Source organism: Danio aesculapii, chromosome 25 (genome assembly GCF_903798145.1).
Source record: "Danio aesculapii chromosome 25, fDanAes4.1, whole genome shotgun sequence".
Lineage (NCBI taxonomy): Eukaryota > Metazoa > Chordata > Actinopteri > Cypriniformes > Danionidae > Danio > Danio aesculapii.
This window is the reverse complement of record NC_079459.1, coordinates 2,879,513-2,899,171: the sequence shown is the minus strand read 5'-3', so window position 1 is coordinate 2,899,171 and position 19,659 is coordinate 2,879,513. Positions and strand designations below refer to the sequence as shown.

Here is a 19,659-nt window from a genome sequence, read left to right as displayed (position 1 = left end):
CTTAATTAGTACGGGACCAATAACAAAAGCCCAGACAGATATTGCATTGAAACCAAAGGTTATTTTCGTCCAGAGCCGGAGAGCAATCAGAAAACTGGCAGGGCAGAATATGACCTGCTCTCTGTGTTTTTTTTTTTTCTAAAATGAGTTTCCATAGTGCTCTCTCGCTGACAGAAAAGCAGGGGGCAGACTTTGACCTCCGATTTGCTACGCGCTAATAATTTCATCTAAAAACAGGGCACAGTGCGGTGGCCGGCGACTCTGCGGATCTCCGTTTGCGCTTTATCTGTGTACTAGTGTTCCTAAAAGCACACTCATCTGGGCTAATGGCCAACAGATGCGGTTCATCAGAAGTCTCCACAGTTAATCACTTTAGGCATCGAACATATTTTCCATGCGTTCTGTACATCTACGGCTTGCGCATACTGCAGCACTGATACTTTAGTAAGGGATTATTATCGCAAAGAGGATTTGCCATTCACTCTAGGCGAACTCAAGGGACTAAAAGCAGTTCTTGCTGTAATCGACGTTTTACACACGTACACACACACACTCTTTATGTATATGTGAAAAGGCAAGGTACTACTGTACTACTTTATATGTGTGTCATTTCTGTTTGTGTCTGTTTTCTAGGGCCAGAAAGTTTGGATTGAGAAAACCTTTCACAAAAGAGAGTGCAATCATATATTTCCAGCCAAGGACCCGACCCGGTGAGCTTTATTTTTATTTTGAACAAGTGTTTAGCGCATATAAAGCCTCCATTGTGGATAAATTACCTCTATGAATCTGTTTTCTGAGGCGTTTTTAGGCTGTTATGTAATGAGGGGTGATGTGTGACATCATAAGCCCATTCGCAGTGCGCTGTGTGGGCAAAGCTTCAGGGCAAGATGCGAGTCTAGTTCACCGCACTGCCTGTAGGGTTGCCAGGTTGTGCACTGATGCATGCACCGATTGAACACTCCCCCAATAACTGGCTTACACTGCAGCGATTTTACAGTTATTTACCGCAAAAAATGCCTGGTAATATACCACATACATTTTTAACAGTTCGCTACTGTAATATGCACTGCATTGTGGGTAAAAAGTTTACAGTAACTTACTGCATATCCAGTATTCTTCTGTAATCAAAGTAATCAAGGACTATTACTGTAGTTGAATGCAAAATGGGAGACCGTCAATAAAAAATGTATTTGTATTTCAAAATGTGATTAAAATAGGTTGATTTATATGGATATAATAACAATGAATAATACAAATACGGTTGATTTATACTGCTAGTGTAAAATGTTAAGAAATGACAGTAAAGTACTTTAAAAAGTGGTATACGGTAAAATTAAAGGCCATTTATTCAAATTAAAAGGCATTTACTATAAAAAGAAGTTGCAGTAAGGATATTTTACTGTAAAAATGAAGTTCTGGTAAGGCCCTGCTACTGTAAAAGACATTTACAGGTAAGTTTACAGTAAGATACCGCAATACAATGACCATGTCAAATGTCATTGTAAAAACATGTCAAACAGTGTAAAAAGCTCGACCTCAAACTCAGTCCTGGAGGGCCGGTGTCCTGCAGATTTTAGCTCCAACTTGCCTCAACACACCTGCAAGGACGTTTCTAGAAAGCCTAGCAAGAGCTTGATTAGCTAGCCCAGGTGTGTCTGATTGGGGTTGGAGCTAAAATCTGCACAGCACCGGCCCTCCAGGACTGAGAATGAGAACCCCTGCCTTAAAGCAACATGTTGATTTGACTTAGTCAGTAAACCATTGACTTAACTTTTATAATTATCCACATATTTTGTTTATTTAATAATTATAATGTAACCAGTTTACTTGTTTTTTTTAAGTAAAGTCAACTACTCTGTTTTTACAGTGCAAAGAAAGATTACTGTAGACGTTGGACATTATTTTTATGCATATGTATCACATTATTGAAAAATACGATAACACTATAATAACTACACACTATGAATCATCTATTAAGCATTAGCAAATAGTTAATTTGTTATTTAAGCATTACTCTAAATTAATAAACGTTAGTAAGCAGTTTATAACTGCAGATACAAATGCTCTATTCTTGACTTATAAACGCATTCATAATGTTCTTAATAATTGTACTTTCATACTTTGTTACTGATTAATTTTTCATGACTAAATTAAGTGTCGCATTATTTACAAATCATTTATATTTAAGAGTAGTTGGGAGATTTTAAGATCATTCAGAATGAGTTAGTAAGTGATTAATAAACTATTAAAATCAACGTGAATATATCTTATTATTCAGGTGTATACTAATAGATCATTTTTATTTTAATAAATGCTTTATTAACTCAACTTCATCCAGTTTTCTGACCTAATCTAAAGTGAGGACTATTTATGCTTTAAAAATCTTTTATAAATGGCAATTAAAGGCTTGGTATCAAATGAACAATAATCTTTGCAATCTTATCTGAAAAGTAAAATTACTGTAAAGTTAAAACATTGCTGAATAACAGGAGTGACAAAATATGACATAAAACTGGATAAAACAACAACAATATAATCCTTTAATGATACATTTATGATGCGACATTTTAATGTTATTTTGTCATTTTAGCTAAGATTGCAAAGAATTATTTTTGATTTGATTCAGTTTCATTTGTGTATCTTCAAATGAATAGAAATTAGTAAAGTCTCTTTATTTATTAGGGATTTATAAAGCATAAATAGTCCTCACTTTTCATTAGGTCACAAAGCTGGATGGTTAAGTTAATAAAGCATGTATTAACATACAAATTAACTATGAATATGTGCCTGAGTAATAAGATATATAAATGTTACTTTGAATGATTTGAATAATTCTGAATGAGCTTTAAAAACCAGCAACTTCTCTCAAATACCTGGTTTGTAATGGATGCAATACTTAATTTAGTAATGAAAAAATAATAATTAAGAAGTATTCAAATACAATCATTAAGCACACAAGTCAAGAATAGAGTATCTGTTTCTGCAGTTACAAACTGTTTACTAACATCTGTTAATGTAGAGTTCATGCTAAACGGATAATGAATGAACTATTTGCTAATGCTTAATAAATGATCTACTGTATAGTGTCTAATTATTATAGTGTTGCCAAAAACGCTTGATGGATCTGTCCAAGATGTGCATAAAGTTTGAAAATGCGCATACTGTAAATTAGAAACTAGTAAATTAGTCAAAATGTGCATAAACTATGATTGAAACACATTTATTAAGTAAATTCATGCATGGGCATAAAAAAGGTCATGTGATTCTGTTTTAACACATTGTGTGATGATAAAAATAGGTGCAATGGACAGCATTAAGGGACAAAACAGCATTTCCAGCACACTTTAAATGATCTGAAATGTTGTTTTGGTCATTTCTAAAATCCCTCAGCTAAAGTCTGTTATCACAGTGGTTCAGTATTATTATTACCTCCAGAACTGTATTGAGCATCTGCGCACCCAAAGAGTATCTCACGCCTCCAAAAGCCTTTGTACATTCATAATATTTCATCTTCTGAAGTCTTAGGAATTTATTAAATAAGAAAAAAGCCCACAGGGGCTTCTCCTATCACGGCAAACTCAATTTTTCTGTCTGATTTTTGATGCCAGTTAATCAGGAATTGACGGTTTTGTACTACTTGACTCATTGGATGGAAATTGTGATATTTTTTTCCCCCTCAGGTGTGCCTGTGGTTATCTAGTGGCTCAACACACAGCCGTCGCCAACAAGCCCTCAGAGGAGAATCAGCTTGTTCAGGTGGAGCCACCGCAGGAGAAATGGTCGGTGGTTCGACATACGCAGCTCACCCCGACCGACGCGTACGGCATCATCGAGTTTCAGGGAGGAGGATTCATCAACAAAGCCATGGTATCTAATCTGAATGCTATTTTAATGATTCTATTAGTCCCTTTCACACAGTAATACCAGTAAATATCATTAAGAATTACTGGTATGTTTTAAAAAGGCCTGTTTACACATTGAGTTCTTACTGGTAATTTTTAAATGCATGCCTACTGCAAGACAAGTTCACTTAGTGAGGAAATGAACACCTTCTTTATAAATCTGATATTAATCCTCAGATCTCTCTCTCTCGCTCTCTCAGTATATCCGGGTGTCTCATGATACTAAGCCGGACAGTTTGCTGCATCTAATGGTGAAGGAATGGCAGCTGGAGTTGCCCACGCTGCTGATTTCGGTCCACGGCGGCCTCCAGAACTTCGACCTGCAGCCCAAACTCAAGCAGGTGTTCGGGAAAGGCCTGATCAAGGCTGCGGTGACCACCGGGGCATGGATCTTCACTGGTGGAGTCAGCACGGGTGGGTAATTATGGTGTGAACTACACTGCAAAAAAATGCCTTTCTTACTTTCAGAGGTTTTTGCTTGTTTCTAGTCCAAATATCTAAAAAAATCTTAAATCCAGAAGCACTTTCTGGACAATAAAATACAGTTTTGATTTCAGAAATAAGTCATAAAAATTAAGTGAGCTTTTCCTTAATCTAAAATTCCTTAATCATATTTTAAATAATCATTTGCAGAATGTTTTGCTTGTTTACTCACTTGGTTTTGACTTTGCTTGTCTTGAAAAAGCTTCTTGATTTGAGAAAATTTCCAGATATTTGGACTAGAAACAAGACGAAAACTCCAAGTTATAAAAGAGTACATGTTCCTGGAGCACTACTGTCTTATAGAGCAGTGTTTCTCAACCACGTTCCTGGAGGACCACCAACACTGCATGTTTTGGATGTCTCCTTTGTCTGTCACACCCGTTACAGGTCTTTCAGTCTCTGCTAATGAGCTTTTAATCTGAAAGGAGACATGAAAAATGTGAGGGGCTGGTGGTCGTCCAGAAACGTGGTTGAGAAACACTGCCATAGAGTTTAGCTGTTCAGATCAGACATACCTGAAAAGTTCAGGTTACTTCAGTGTTACTGGACAGTGAAGTGAACAGCGGCTCTCTTGAGTTCCCTGGTCTGTAAATATGGTTCCTGTCCACACGACAATCGCAACATGCACCAAAACAACATAAAAAACACACAAAAAAACTGATTGACATCTAACATTGGCCTCATAAAACTAGTGCTGGGCAAATTAATCACATTAATTGCATCCAAAATGAAAGTTTGTGTTATATATATGTTTGTATTACTCATATTTCTTATATATAAAGCATGCACATTCATACATAAAATACAGTGCTGTAATTGATTTCTGACATTTTTTTAATGCCAATGTTAGACGTCTATTTGATGTTGTTTTGACATCAAGGTAGTTTACATTGTAGAGATACGCACAGATGCATTAAACATTTCTTATAATACTAAATATTGTTATTTTAGTGCTCAAAATGGCATCAATGTGTGGATGTCAAATAAACATCAAAGTTTTGACATCAAATTGACATCAAGAATGTCATCAAAAAACATGCAAAAAAGCTAATCGATTTTGTTATTTTGACATCAAGGTAGTTTACATGCATTGCAGAGATACGCACAGATGCAAAAACATTTCTTTTGATACTAAATATCGTTATTTTAGTGCTCAAAATGGCATCATGTGTGGATGTCAAATAGACATCAAGGTTTTGACATCAAATCAATGTTTTTGGCACCAATGTTAGACGTCTAATTGATGTCATTTCAAGGTAATTTACAATATTTGTAGGCATACAGAATCCAGTGTAAATTTGCCATATAGAATAGAAGCTTTCAGATGAATACAACTTTTCTTACATTATACTAATTGTGTCATTATTTTGGTGCTCAAATGGCATCAATGTGTGGATGTCAATTAGATGTCAAGGTTTTGACATCAAAAGGATTTACATATTTGGTGTTTTTTGACGCCAGTGTTAGACGTCTCTTTGATGTTTTGACATCAAGGTAGTTTACATGCATTGTAGAGATACGCACAGATACATAAACATTTCTTATAATACTTTTTATGTCTTTATTTTGGTGCTCAAAATGCATCAATGTGTGGATGTCAAATAGACATCAAGGCCTTTTTTTTTTACATGTGTTTTGACATTATCCTTGATGTCAGTTTGAGGTTGTTTTGACATTTGGATTCACCTTTGTTCTGCTTTTTCCTGTGATTGGTTTCAAATCAGATCTTCAGTCTACCATTTGCTCTTCTCTCAATTTAGGAGTGATTCGGCACGTCGGAGATGCTTTGAAAGACCACTCTTCAAAATCCAGAGGGAAGGTCTGTGCTATAGGAATCGCACCGTGGGGAATCCTGGAGAACAAGGAGGACCTTATTGGAAAAGACGTACGCTCAGTCTAATTGCATGCAATACATAGCATAAAAATAATCATCACTTAATTTTGATGGATCCTTGAACACATTTTCTTGATTATAAGTTACATCTCATCTACATCCATATCTAACTCTAACTAGACTTTAAGTAAAATTTAAGTAGTCGAAGTTGATATGAAGAGTTCAGATGATGCAAACACCATCTGAAAAGAAATCTAAAACCATAAAATATTCTTCTAAATTTTGTTTTTTTTATATCATGTTTATGGCAATGATTAGTTTCTTTTCATATATATATATATATATATATATATATATATATATATATATATATATATATATATATATATGTATATGTACATACGTACGTACGTACATACATACATACATACATACACACATATATATATATATACACACATACATACGTACATGCATACATACATGCATACATATACTGTACACACACACAGTGCTGCTCAGCATATATGATAATTGTGTACACCCCCCAAATCTCTCATTTAAATTAATATTTTTTTATAGGGAGCTTTACAATATTATATTTGTGCATATACATTACATTAGTCAGTACTGAAGCCAAATATGGAGCTTATCTAACTAAATAACTTACAATAATGGCTCACAAACTAGTACACCCAAATTTAGATGTTCTAGAAAAATATTAAATACAATTTTCAAATTTGGCAAAAATCAAGAGAAACAAAAAATATATACAATTTTGTTGAAATGTTGTAGTTTGTCATTTTTTTTGCAATATTTTACATGAATTTAAATGTATTTGATTGTATCTTTCCATTTCTAAAGATGTTCTGTGACTAAACTATTATTTTCATAAATATATATGTTTAATAAATCTGTCTATCTAAGCTAATCAAATGCACCAATATTCACTGAGAAATGGATAAAAATAATAATTTTCAAAATGAGCTGTACTCATATATGCTGAGCACTGTATGTGTGTGCATGTACAGTATGCGTACATATATATATATATATATATATATATACATACATATATATATATATATATATATATATATATATATATATACATACATACATACATACATACATACATACATACATATATATATATATATATATATATATATATATATATATATATATATATATATATATATATATATATATATATGTATATATACATACATATACATATATATTTTTTTTTTCTAAGTTATAAAAACTCAATATTTTCAGTCAGTTTGATTGACGCAAGTTGAGATGATTACATAAGTTAATTTGATTCAACTAATAAATTTGAGTCTGCAAGATTTTTTTACAGTAACAATACATAACAATTGTACTTATTTTCATAAGCTAATCAGGTTTCAATACTTTTTAAGTTCGAGTCAGCAAGAATTTTTTTTACAGTGCCACAAAACATATTAATTTAACTTATTTTAATAAGCTAATCAGGTTTTAAATCATTTTCAACTCAAGATATGCAAACTCAATAGTTTAAGCCAGTTTGATTGATTTAAGTTTAAATGACTAGAAAAGTGCATTTAATTCAACTAAAAAAAAATAATATATAGTTTTTTACAGTGTAACAATAGAAGAGAGTCATACTTCTGGTGATTATTTATGATGCATTGTTGCTTATTTCAGGTCAACAAACCATACCAAGCAATCTCCAACCCTCTGAGCAAACTAGCAGTTCTCAACAACAGCCATTCGCACTTCATCCTGTCTGATAACGGCACTTGTGGCAAATACGGAGCCGAGGTCAAGCTACGCAGGCAGCTGGAGAAACACATCTCGCTCCAGAAGATTAACACGCGTAAGTGCGGCGGCATCAGAGAATCTTATCTGCTTTAGGTCTAATGTACCTCTGATCTCCTAAGAGGAAGCATGTGAAAGCTCGCTAAGGGTTTGAATGACACCAGATATATCCTGATTATCAGTAATGGTTAGGGATGCGTAATGTATATTGTTTCAGCATCGATATTGCAACGTTGACTGTAAAATGTCCGTAAATTATCGGTTTTCCATATTTTGTGATTCATGTTTTGAGTTTTTACCTATTTATTTCTGCTTTTGAGTTGCATTATGGGAGCTTGATCTTTCTTTTAACACGTTTTTAACCTTAAAAAGTTCGAAAAAGTGACTTTTATGGTCATTTTTAATAGTTTAAGGTGATATATTGTCTGGGTTGGTGTTGTATATCACGCTACAAACACCTTGTAGTAAACTGCCAGTACATTTTCTGTTGTTTTGCAGACTTATTTGTCTATATATTACTTTTTATACATGATATTTTTTCAACCTAAGTCACTAAAGTCACTTTGTTAAATGGTAGAGTTGTATTTTCAACATCAAAAGTCGACAGAGCAGAGATCAACATCCCATAATGCAATTCACAACCGTAAATAAACAAAACACTTGTGAATCAAGGTTAAATGTTGCTGGAAGAAATATCAAGGTGCCGTAACGCAATTCAAAAGCATAAATAAATGGGGGTAAATAAAAGCATTAAATACGAAAAACTGCTAATTTACGAAGATTTTTTACGACTATTTTGAACTATGTTCGGACAGCCGTAGAGCGCAGTAAATAGGAGAGTACCACAAATAACTTTTTTGCATTTCTATTTTCTCAAATAATAAAAAAAACGTCAAGTTTACTGTCCTGCCCTACGGAAGCGTAGAGCTGCCACCCAGGTAAAAAAAAATCTGAGCTTTATCACGTTTGTACAATATACTTTTCACGTTCTTACAATATAATATCACGTTTGTACAATATAATTATCACGTTATTACGTGAAAACTTTATTGTTTAGGCTACGTTTACCTGGTGCGATCAGAGCGTGAGAAAATGTCTTGTTTAACAGAGTTAATTAAGTTCTATTTTATGCTTGGATTGAGACATGGGGAAATTTTGCAGCTACTGATCAGCTTGGACAATGTTGTTATCAGCATGCCAGTTTTCAGGTAGGCGGGCTTTTCGTCTTCGCACCTGACAATAAAGTTTTCACGTAAGAACGTGATAATTATATTGTACGAACGTGAAAAGTATATTGTACAAACGTGATATTATATTGTAAGAACGTGATAATTATATTGTACGAACGTGATAATTATATTGTACAAACGTGATATTATATTGTAAGAACGTGATAATTATATTGTACGAACGTGATAATTATATTGTACAAACGTGATGTTATATTGTAAGAACGTGATAATTATATTGTACAAACGTGATGTTATATTGTAAGAACGTGATAATTATATTGTACAAACGTGATGATATATTGTAAGAACGTGATATTATATTGTACGAACGTGAAAAGTATATTGTACAAACGTGAAAAGTATATTGTACAAACGTGATATTATATTGTAAGAACGTGATATTATATTGTACAAACGTGATATTATATTGTAAGAACGTGATAATTATATTGTACAAACGTGATGATATATTGTAAGAACGTGATATTATATTGTACGAACGTGAAAAGTATATTGTACAAACGTGAAAAGTATATTGTACAAACGTGATATTATATTGTAAGAACGTGATAATTATATTGTACAAACGTGATATTATATTGTAAGAACGTGATATTATATTGTAAGAACGTGATATTATATTGTAAGAACATGATATTATATTGTAGAACGTGATAATTATATTGTACAAACGTGATATTATATTGTAAGAACGTGATATTATATTGTAAGAACGTGATATTATATTGTAAGAACGTGATAATTATATTGTACAAACGTGATATTATATTGTAAGAACGTGATATTATATTGTAAGAACGTGATAATTATATTGTAAGAACGTGATATTATATTGTAAGAATGGATAATTATATTGTACAAACGTGATATTATATTGTAAGAACGTGATAATTATATTGTACAAACGTGATATTATATTGTAAGAACGTGATAATTATATTGTACAAACGTGATATTATATTGTAAGAACGTGAAAAGTATATTGTACAAACGTGATAAAGCTCAGATTTTTTTTTTTTACCTGGGTGCCAGCTCTACGCTTCCGTACTGCCCAAATAAAAAGCTACATTAGAAACGCCTCGCATAAACGCTAATTAATTTTGTAATACAAAGTATAATACAAATACAAAGTATGGCTTCAGAAATGTACAACATTTCTTTTAAATCAAGATATTAAACAATTTCTAAGCATTAATGATGACTGTTAAACGCATCTTCACCGTCTTGTAAAAAAAATGATCCATAATGTAGTGAAAGTTTATCATTTACATGTGTTTTTAGGATCTATGACCTGTAAGCGTTTCAAGAGAGTTTAAAAAGCACAAGAAATTTACACACAAACATTACATACATTTGATTAGTTATACGATGAAGACTATACAGTGATATTTTACATTTGATTATTCAACTCCTGTGCATGAATGCTGTGCGACGACTCTGAAAAAACGGAAAATCACAGTGTATTTCAATTGTATCGTAGCTCTATTGTATTTATCCATTATTGTGATTTGTTTGTTATGTGTTATGCAGATGCCCTACAGGATCAGCCTAATCACTCTAAAATGATGAATTCTTTCCAGAAAATCATCTGGTGGATTTGCGTTTACATTTGCATATCACGAAATGGTCACACTTTATTTTAATTTACAATTCACGCTATTTACAAACGTTCAACTGAGGCTTTTAGCATAATAAACTACTAATTAGCTGCTTATTATTAGTTACTAAGGTAATCATGAAGTTTAGGTATACACAAAAAAATGCTGAGTTCCATACAATTCCTTCATCTTCTCCCAACACAAATTGATTAAGTTAACTTAATGTTTTTTTTTTACTTATTTAAGTGGATCGAACATAAAACAATTAAGTTGTCCAGGAAAAAAGGGGTTAGAATTGTGTTGTTTCAGCTCATTTTAAACAAGTCATTTTAACAAGCAGCAAAAGTCATTTTTTTGAGTGTTGGGTGGGATAAGGGATGTAAAATAAGATCATACTTCATAATACTGGTAATATCCAGTACACTGTAAAAAAAATACAGGGTTCAACACCGTTCATTCATGTTGTCCCGTCACAAATCAATTAAGTTAATGTAACAAATTTAAGTGGATTGAACATAAAACAATTAAGTTGTCCCCCAAAATATCTCAAGAATCGTGTTGATTCAGCTCATTTTAAATGAGTAGTTTGAACAAACAGCAGTGTAGTAAATAATGTGTATTCTTTCTTAAACTAAAGGGTTACCCAGAAAATATATCACAGAACAACAAAATATTGCAATTCCAGCATTATGGATGTGACATTTGGAGTAAAATCTTAAAACATAAATTCACAGAGAAAGTATACGTTAACATTATATTGAGACTAGGGGTGGGCGGTACACCGGTGTCATAGTCATCACCAGTGTGATATTGCGCCACGACATGGATTTTCTAATACCGTCAATACCGTAATAAATCAATTATGCGCCTTGAACGGCTGCATTTACATCAATAATAGCTAATTCTAAATAATAAGGCATTCAATTTTCTTCAAACGTTCAGTTGTGGTCTGAATACATGTCCTTATACTACAGGGCTCGAAATTGCAACCATTTTGGTCGCATGAGTGCCCGAAATTTAATCTATGCGCCCTCATAATATATTTGGGAGCATTTGTGTGTCTGAATATAATGGTTGTAGTGCAATCTGATTTGATTTTCTCTAAAAACTTGCTGAATTGTTCTAGGCTGCCGCTGTATTGGTTCATATTAGCTGTCAGTCACTCAACGCTTCCCGCTTTCAGATAACAGGGAGCTTTTGTTACCGCAGGAAATACAAACGGCTGAAGAGTGAAAAGTGCACAGGTTTGCAAACCTCACCTAAAGTTATAATAATAATACTGGCGCAGATGACAGCGATCATGACATGAGGTAAATGTTGATCCGCCAGCTGAGATCAATCGAGTGCTTTCGGAGAAGGTGCCCGAATCTCGATGCGTTGCATTCACCGCGTGTTCAGCGCAAATGTCCGCTAAATATAAATCTAACACTGTACACATCATCGCCAAAGAAACTCACCTTTACTAAGTTTACACTGAAACTACAGCTCATAACAAAGAGCGGAATTGCGCCGGTGGTCATCATGAGAATCCTGCTCTGTCTGCTCATAAATTGGTGCGGCTGACTCGCCTGCTTTATTCCACCAACACAGAGAAATGAAGATCAGCTCATAACGAGACTGAGCATTTACAATGACCCAAACCAAAACTTTTAAAGAGTGATAGAAGTGAGACTTTCTTTTGTCCGTTCTTCCTTGAGATGTAGATTATTTTGCTATTGAAAGTAATACCATGATATTATACCGTCACCGTTCAAAAGATGAAAAATACCGTGATATTAATTTTAGGTCATATCGCCCACCCCTAATTGAGACATCTGTTTATATTTTCCAAGAGTTATGGGATCAGAAAAATCTCAATCTGTAAACATATTTTAAATGAGGGATATAAACATGCATTATGAGTGTGACCAAAAAAAGCCTGCGAGTCGGCTCTCGATTGAACAAACATGATTCATTTTATTTGCCATGTTTGCATTTGTGAGGGAAAAGCTTGGTTATGGATGTGAGGTGAAATTGGCACTTGTGTGACTTTGGTAAATCAAATATAATTGTTTGAAAACATTGACAGAGAAATTGAGTATTTTACAGTACTGTTAATACAAGCCTGCACTAAAGCACTTAGAAAGGGCTTCGCTATTCACTATTTTTGCTCATGGTTGACATTTGCATGGAATTGCTCATATTCATTTTTTTCCAGCATCGTGCAGCATAAGTAATGTGATCCCGGAGAGATGGAGACGTCCAGCGTGGTTTTGGCGTCTGTGACCTGTGGGTTTCCCTTTGTCATCCTATGCCTAGAGTTTCTGATAAGGCAGGGACAGCAAAGGGAGGCTCAGCCGTCACCACTCACATCGGCTGATCTGGGATCAGAGCCCAGAGAGACAAATTAAAATGATTGTGCTCCCCTCTTCTCTTGACTTATAAATGCCTCCCAATTTTTAGCAGTATTTTCAATTAATCCAAATGCACGCACATTAAATTCGAAAGGGCTTTTTGGATTTTATTTGTGCATTTGGAGTAATTGAAAATGAGATTTAAAACACACACAAACACCTGAAAGACTCCAACATTCAGGCTAATGTTTCGTAATAGTATTATATTGATATGTGCGCAATCCCTGTGTTAAGAAGTTCAGAACGTTTAGGTAAATGAATTGCTTATGTGTGTGTGTGTGTGTGTGTGTGTGTGTGTGTGTGTGCGTGTGTGTGTGTGCGTGTGCGTGTGTGTGTATGTGTGTGTGTGTGTGTTAGGATTGGGTCAGGGTGTACCGTTGGTGTGTCTGATTGTGGAGGGGGGTCCCAACGTGATCTCCATTGCCCTGGAAAGCCTGCGCGAGGAGCCGCCTGTGCCTGTTGTGGTTTGCGACGGCAGCGGTCGAGCATCTGACATCATTTCCTTCGCCCACAAATACTCCGAGGTTGAAGGGTGAGCGTTATCAGCAAATAAATCATGCATTTGCTTTAGACCGAATGCATCCCAATCACTTTGAACTCAAATTACTTGCACACCATCCCTTTAAAAGTACAGGCCATTGTTGATCTGGCCATTGTTGAATCTGATGTATAGCAATATATGCAAATGACATATGACATACAAGTTCACATTTGAACTTTACATATATACATATATATGTTTAAAACTATATATATATACTCACCGGCCACTTTATTAGGTACACCTTACTAGTACAGACCCCTTTTACCTTCGGAACTGCCTTAATCCTTCGTGGCATAGATTCAACAAGGTGCTGGAAACATTCCTCAGAGATTTTCCTCCATATTGACATGATAGCATCACGCAGTTGCTGCAGATTTGTCGGCTGCACATCCATGATGCCAATCTCCCGTTCCACCACATCCCAAGGGTGCTCTATTAGATTGAGATCTGGTGACTGTGGAGGCCATTTGAGTACAGTGAACTCATTGTCATGTTTAGGAAACCAGACATCCTTATATAGCTATATATAAACATAAAATTATAGATAATATATTTGAACATATACATATTTGTAATTCAGTAGTATAAGTGTAAAATATATATGTACAATATACATGTAAAAGGACATTCTCTGTAATATTTTGAAATATATGTTGTAAATCCAAATATGAACTGGTATTGCATATGTAATTTGCATATATTACCATATATTATCAGTTATGTGAGGTAGGGATGCGCAATGTGTATAGTTTCAGCATCGATATCGCAGTGCACACTAAATACTTGAAGTTGTATGTCATACTGTGTATGTAATTTGCATATATTACCATATATCAGATTTCTATGTCGGTCAGTTCCCTAAAATGTTTGTTATCATGATTTTTATTTTTTCAGATTGGTAAACGAGGACGCAAAAGAGCAACTGTTGGTCACCATTCAGAAAACCTTTAACTACAACAAAATGCAGTCCGGCCAAATTCTGCTCATGGTCCTTGAATGCATGAAGAAGAGGGAGCTGGTAAGTTTCTACAGTAATGTACGACATTGTAGACCGATATGCACCAGCATTGTAGCCAACAGAGATCCGTTTAGCCAGTCTGGGAGACCAAATTAAACCAGTTAAAGGGATAGTTCACCCAAAAATGTACATTTTCTCACTATTTACTTTCCCGCAAGTAGTTATAAACCTTTAAGTCTCCTTTGTCTGTTGAACACAAAAGAAGATATTTTGAAGAATGCTGAAAACCTGTAACCATCCATAGTAGAAAAAACAAATACTATAGAAGTCAATGATTGCAGGTTTCCAGCATTTATTAAAATATCTTATTTGATGTTCAACAGAAAGACACTCAAATAAAGGGCGAGTATGATGGCATAATTTTCCATTTGTTTGGACTATCCCTTTAAGACTAGCATTATAGATAAAGCTGGTTTAAAGTGATCTGTTTAAAACATAAGTTATAATATAGGCTGTAGTAATCGTATAAGTGCATGTCTAAAAATGTTTTTGAATGTTTTGTGCTGACTTTCATCAATAAACCTTCACATTCATTATTCATTTTGTCATGCATCTTTCTTCATGTGTCTTATTCATTTGTGCATCTGTATTTGCTCCATAGTTGCCTTAATCAGGCACATATCATCATACATTAACACTTAAAGCATTGAAGAATAGTAGTGACTAGTGCTACACCTCAAGTAAGTGGTTGTTACGATTTAAGAGATACTGTAGTTCACCCCAAAATGAACATTTACTCATTGTTTACTCTCCCTCAAGTTGTAAACTTGTTTGTACAACAGAATATATTGTAATTTATGTATTAAAGTTTACCCAAAAATGAACATTTACTCACTGTTTACTCTCCCTCAGGTTGGAAACTTGTTTATACGCCAAAATAAATCGTAATTTATGTAGGCTAATGATTATGGCTCATGATGATTTAAAGTGGTTCAATCAAGTCAATAAGTTAAATGTGTTTACTATATAAAAGTTTACTCTAAGTAAGTTTAGCTCTTACATTTATTAATGAGACCCCTGATATTTCGTTGTACACTTTTTTTCATCTATGGTATAAGTCAATGCGCCATGAGCTCTGTAATGTCATTATATTTATGCCGCTGCAACTTTAACTTAGGGTAAGTGGTGTGTATTAAAGTATTAATGAATAATATGCTTATTTAAAGTGGTTAAAATACAAGTTAAATATGTTTACTTAAGAGTTTGCTTGCATCTGAGCACATTCCCTGCTTAAGTTTTGCACGGGAAATGGTGGACACACAAAACGGGACTGGAAATTCAATTATAAAACATTCGGCACTTCCTACACAAAAGTTGTGATCTATAAAAAACAAACTTGACAGGAGAATGTGAGCAGCTATAAGTAAATGTAACTTTTACGTTTATTAATGAGACCCTATATCGCTTTACACACCTCCAGGCACCTATGGGATCACCCAATGCGCAATGAGCTCGAGTATCGTCATTATTTACGCCGCCGCAGCTCAAACTGAGGGTAATTGATGTGTATTAGTGTATTAATGATTAATATGATTATTTAAAGTGGTTAAAATACAAGTTAAATATGTTTACTTAAGAGTTTGCTTACATCTGAGCACAATCCCCGCTTAAGTTTTGCGAGGGAAATGGTGGACACACAAAACGGGACTGGAAATTAATTTGAATAACTTATACGCCACTTCCTACACAAAAGTTGTGATCTATAAAAAAAAACTTGACAGGAGAATGTGAGCAGCTATAAGTAAATGTAACTTTTACGTTTATTAATGAGACCCTATATTGCTTTACACGCCTCCAGTCACCTATGGGATAACCCAATGCGCAATGAGCTCGAGTATCGTCATTATTTACGCCGCCGCAGCTCAAACTGAGGGTAATTGATGTGTATTAATGTATTAATGATTTATATGATTATTTAAAGTGGTTAAATCAAGTTAATATACAAGTTAAATATGTTTACTTAAGAGTTTACTTGCATCTGGGCACATTCCTGTCAAGTTTTGCGCGGGAAATGGTGGACACACAAAACAGGACTGGAAATTTGCGTAACTTACGCCACTTCCTACGCAAACGTTGTTATCTATAAACTTGACAGGAAAATGTGTGCGGCTGTAAGTAAATGTAACTTTTACATTTATTAACGAGACTTCGTTATTAAGATATTTCGCTATACACTCCTCCAGTCACCTATTGGATAACCTAAACCCAATGCACTATAATGTCATTATATGCCACTGCAGCTTTAACTAAGGTTAAGTGATGTGTATTAATGATTAATATGATGATTTAAAGTGATTCAACCAAGTCAATATACAAGGAAATATGTTTACTTGAGATTTTACTTACATCTGCGTACATTCTCTCCTCACGTTTTGCGCGGGAATTGGCGTACGCACAAAACTGGACTGGGAATTTGCCAGCTACGCAATTTACGCTACTTCCTACGCAAAAATTTGCGCAGATGTATATTTAATAATGAGAAACCAGATATTTCGCTATAAACTCCTTCAGTCACCTATAGTATAACCCAATGCGCTTTGAGCTCGAGTAATGTCATTATTTATGCCGCCGCAGCTTTAACTGAGGGTAAGTGGTGTGTTAAGCGTGTAGTAATACCCCCTCAGGACAGCGTATAATCTGCAGCTCAATACATCTGGATGCGGATCAGTGTAGTGCCACCTGTTTTATAAGTTCATTCATTCCTGAAAGTGAGCAGATGGAGGAGGGAGGGTGGATCCATTTCTCTCTAATCCACGCTGAACATCTCTGTTTTAGCAAGATCACATCACGTCGCCTGGCATTAGATGGGCTAATGGCCTCCGCAACACTTATTTTTTTTATGTAAAGCGAGATGTTAATGTATGTTAAGAACCAGCCTTTGATTTATGTGGATGTTTGGAATGTAAATGGCCATGAAATGTGGCTATTGATATGTAGATGATGCTAGTATGATAGCCAGCAAGCTAATGCTTTTCTTAAGCAATGTACACTCACCGGCCTCTTTGTTAGGTACACCTGTCCAACTGCTCTTAATGCAAATTTCTAATCAGCCAATCACATGGCAGCAACTCAATGCATTTAGGCATGTAGACATGGTCAAGACAATCTCCTGCAGTTCAAAGTGAGTATCAGAATGGGGAAGAAAGGTGATTTTAAGTGACTGAACGTGGCATGATTGTTGGTGCCAGACAAGCTGGTTTGAGTATTTCAGAAACTGCTGATCTTTTGGGATTTTCACGCACAACCATCTCTGGGGTTTACAGAGAATGGTCTGAAAAAGATCAAATATCCAGTGAGCAGGCAGTTCTGTGGGCGCAAATGCCTTGTTGATGTCAGAGGAGAATGGCCAGACTGATTCCAGCTGATAGAAAAGCAACAGTAACTCTAAGCACTCGCTACAATATTTTCTTGGCACACAATTGAGTATTGTTGCTGACCATGTCCATTCCTTTATGACCACAGTGTCTTCTGATGGCTACTTCCAGCAGGAAAAAGCGGCATGAATCATCTCAGACTAGTTTCTCGAATACATGACAATGAGTTCACTGTACTCAAATGGCCTCCACAGTCACCAGATCTCAATCTAATAGAGCACCCTTGGGATGTGGTGGAACGGGAGATTGGCATCATGGACGTGCAGCCGACAAATCTGCTGCAACTGTTTTTCCAGTACCTTGTTGAATCTATGCCACGAAGGATTAAGGCAGTTCTGAGGGCAAAAGAGGGTCCAACCCGAACTAGTAAGGTGTACCTAATAAAGTGGCCAGTGAGTGTACGTCCACTGAGTTTGCATACATTGCAAAAAAAACAATAACAAAAAAACTTCCTTATAGTTTTTATCTTGTTTCTAAGTCCAAATATCTAATAATTCTGAAGTCAAGAAACATTTTCTGTACAAGAATACTGATTTTTAGGAAATAAAACATCTAAATTAAGAGATTTTTCCCTTAAACAAGCAAATTTATCTGCCAGCGGTGTCAGTAAAATAATCTAGTTTTAGGTTTGAAATAAGAATATTTTACTTGATAATTTAGTTTGTTTTAATGAAAGAAATTATCTTTGACTTCTAAAACGAAACAGTATTTTTTTACTTACTGTAAAAATGCCTGTTATTTATGATTTGTTTTAATATTTGGGCTTGTAATAAGACAAAAAACTAACTTAAACTATTTATTTATTTATTTTTGCAGTGTACTTCATGTAAAATGACCATAAAATGAGCATTCTTTCTCAAAAGGGAGTTCAAGTGAGTCCAGCATGAGTCTCTGATTAGCAACGCATGCTAACGCTCAGGAATGTCCTGGAGTATAGGCACTCGTTCATGTCAACGTGATTATATTTACCATTATTGTACATGTGACTGCAGCGCAGATCATTTCATTTGACACCACACGTCTTCAATAAAGAAAGCAGTATTCATTCGACAAGGAAATTAGCTTGTTATACAGAGTGTGAAGAAGCATTTTGCTAGCTTCCTGGCAAATGCTAATACAATTAGGCAAAATATTCACCAATTAAAAGAGATTTTCCATTCATTCCCATATACCCATGTAGAAATATCTGAGATATGGTTACATATACTGTATGTTGTTATATGTATGGAGTTTCCCAGTACTGGTTTGCGACTGGAAGGGCATTCGCTGTGTAAAACACATGACATAGTAGTTGGTGATTCATTCTGAGGTGGCAACCCCTGATAAGTTGAAAATGTCCTAATATTGAAGCAATTTTGCTGCTTACTAACTTGTGTAGATAACAGTCTTTCGAATGGGAGCTGAGGGACAGGATGATATTGAAATGGCTATCCTGACTGCATTACTAAAAGGTA

General features: G+C 34.8%; 1 protein-coding gene across 1 annotated transcript in view; it reads left to right on the top strand.

Moving 5' to 3' along the window:
• The first annotated feature begins 3,781 nt into the window (after positions 1-3,781).
• LOC130219935 (transient receptor potential cation channel subfamily M member 1) overlaps positions 3,782-19,659 on the top strand; it is a 31,807-nt gene continuing 15,929 nt past the window's right edge. The window contains exons 1-7 of the mRNA XM_056452445.1: positions 3,782-3,867; positions 4,103-4,316; positions 6,146-6,270; positions 7,912-8,083; positions 13,627-13,801; positions 14,708-14,831; positions 19,584-19,656. Coding sequence (XP_056308420.1) covers positions 3,865-3,867; positions 4,103-4,316; positions 6,146-6,270; positions 7,912-8,083; positions 13,627-13,801; positions 14,708-14,831; positions 19,584-19,656 — 886 coding nt within the window. The 5' untranslated portion in view covers positions 3,782-3,864. The remainder of the gene's footprint in view (positions 3,868-4,102; positions 4,317-6,145; positions 6,271-7,911; positions 8,084-13,626; positions 13,802-14,707; positions 14,832-19,583; positions 19,657-19,659) is intronic.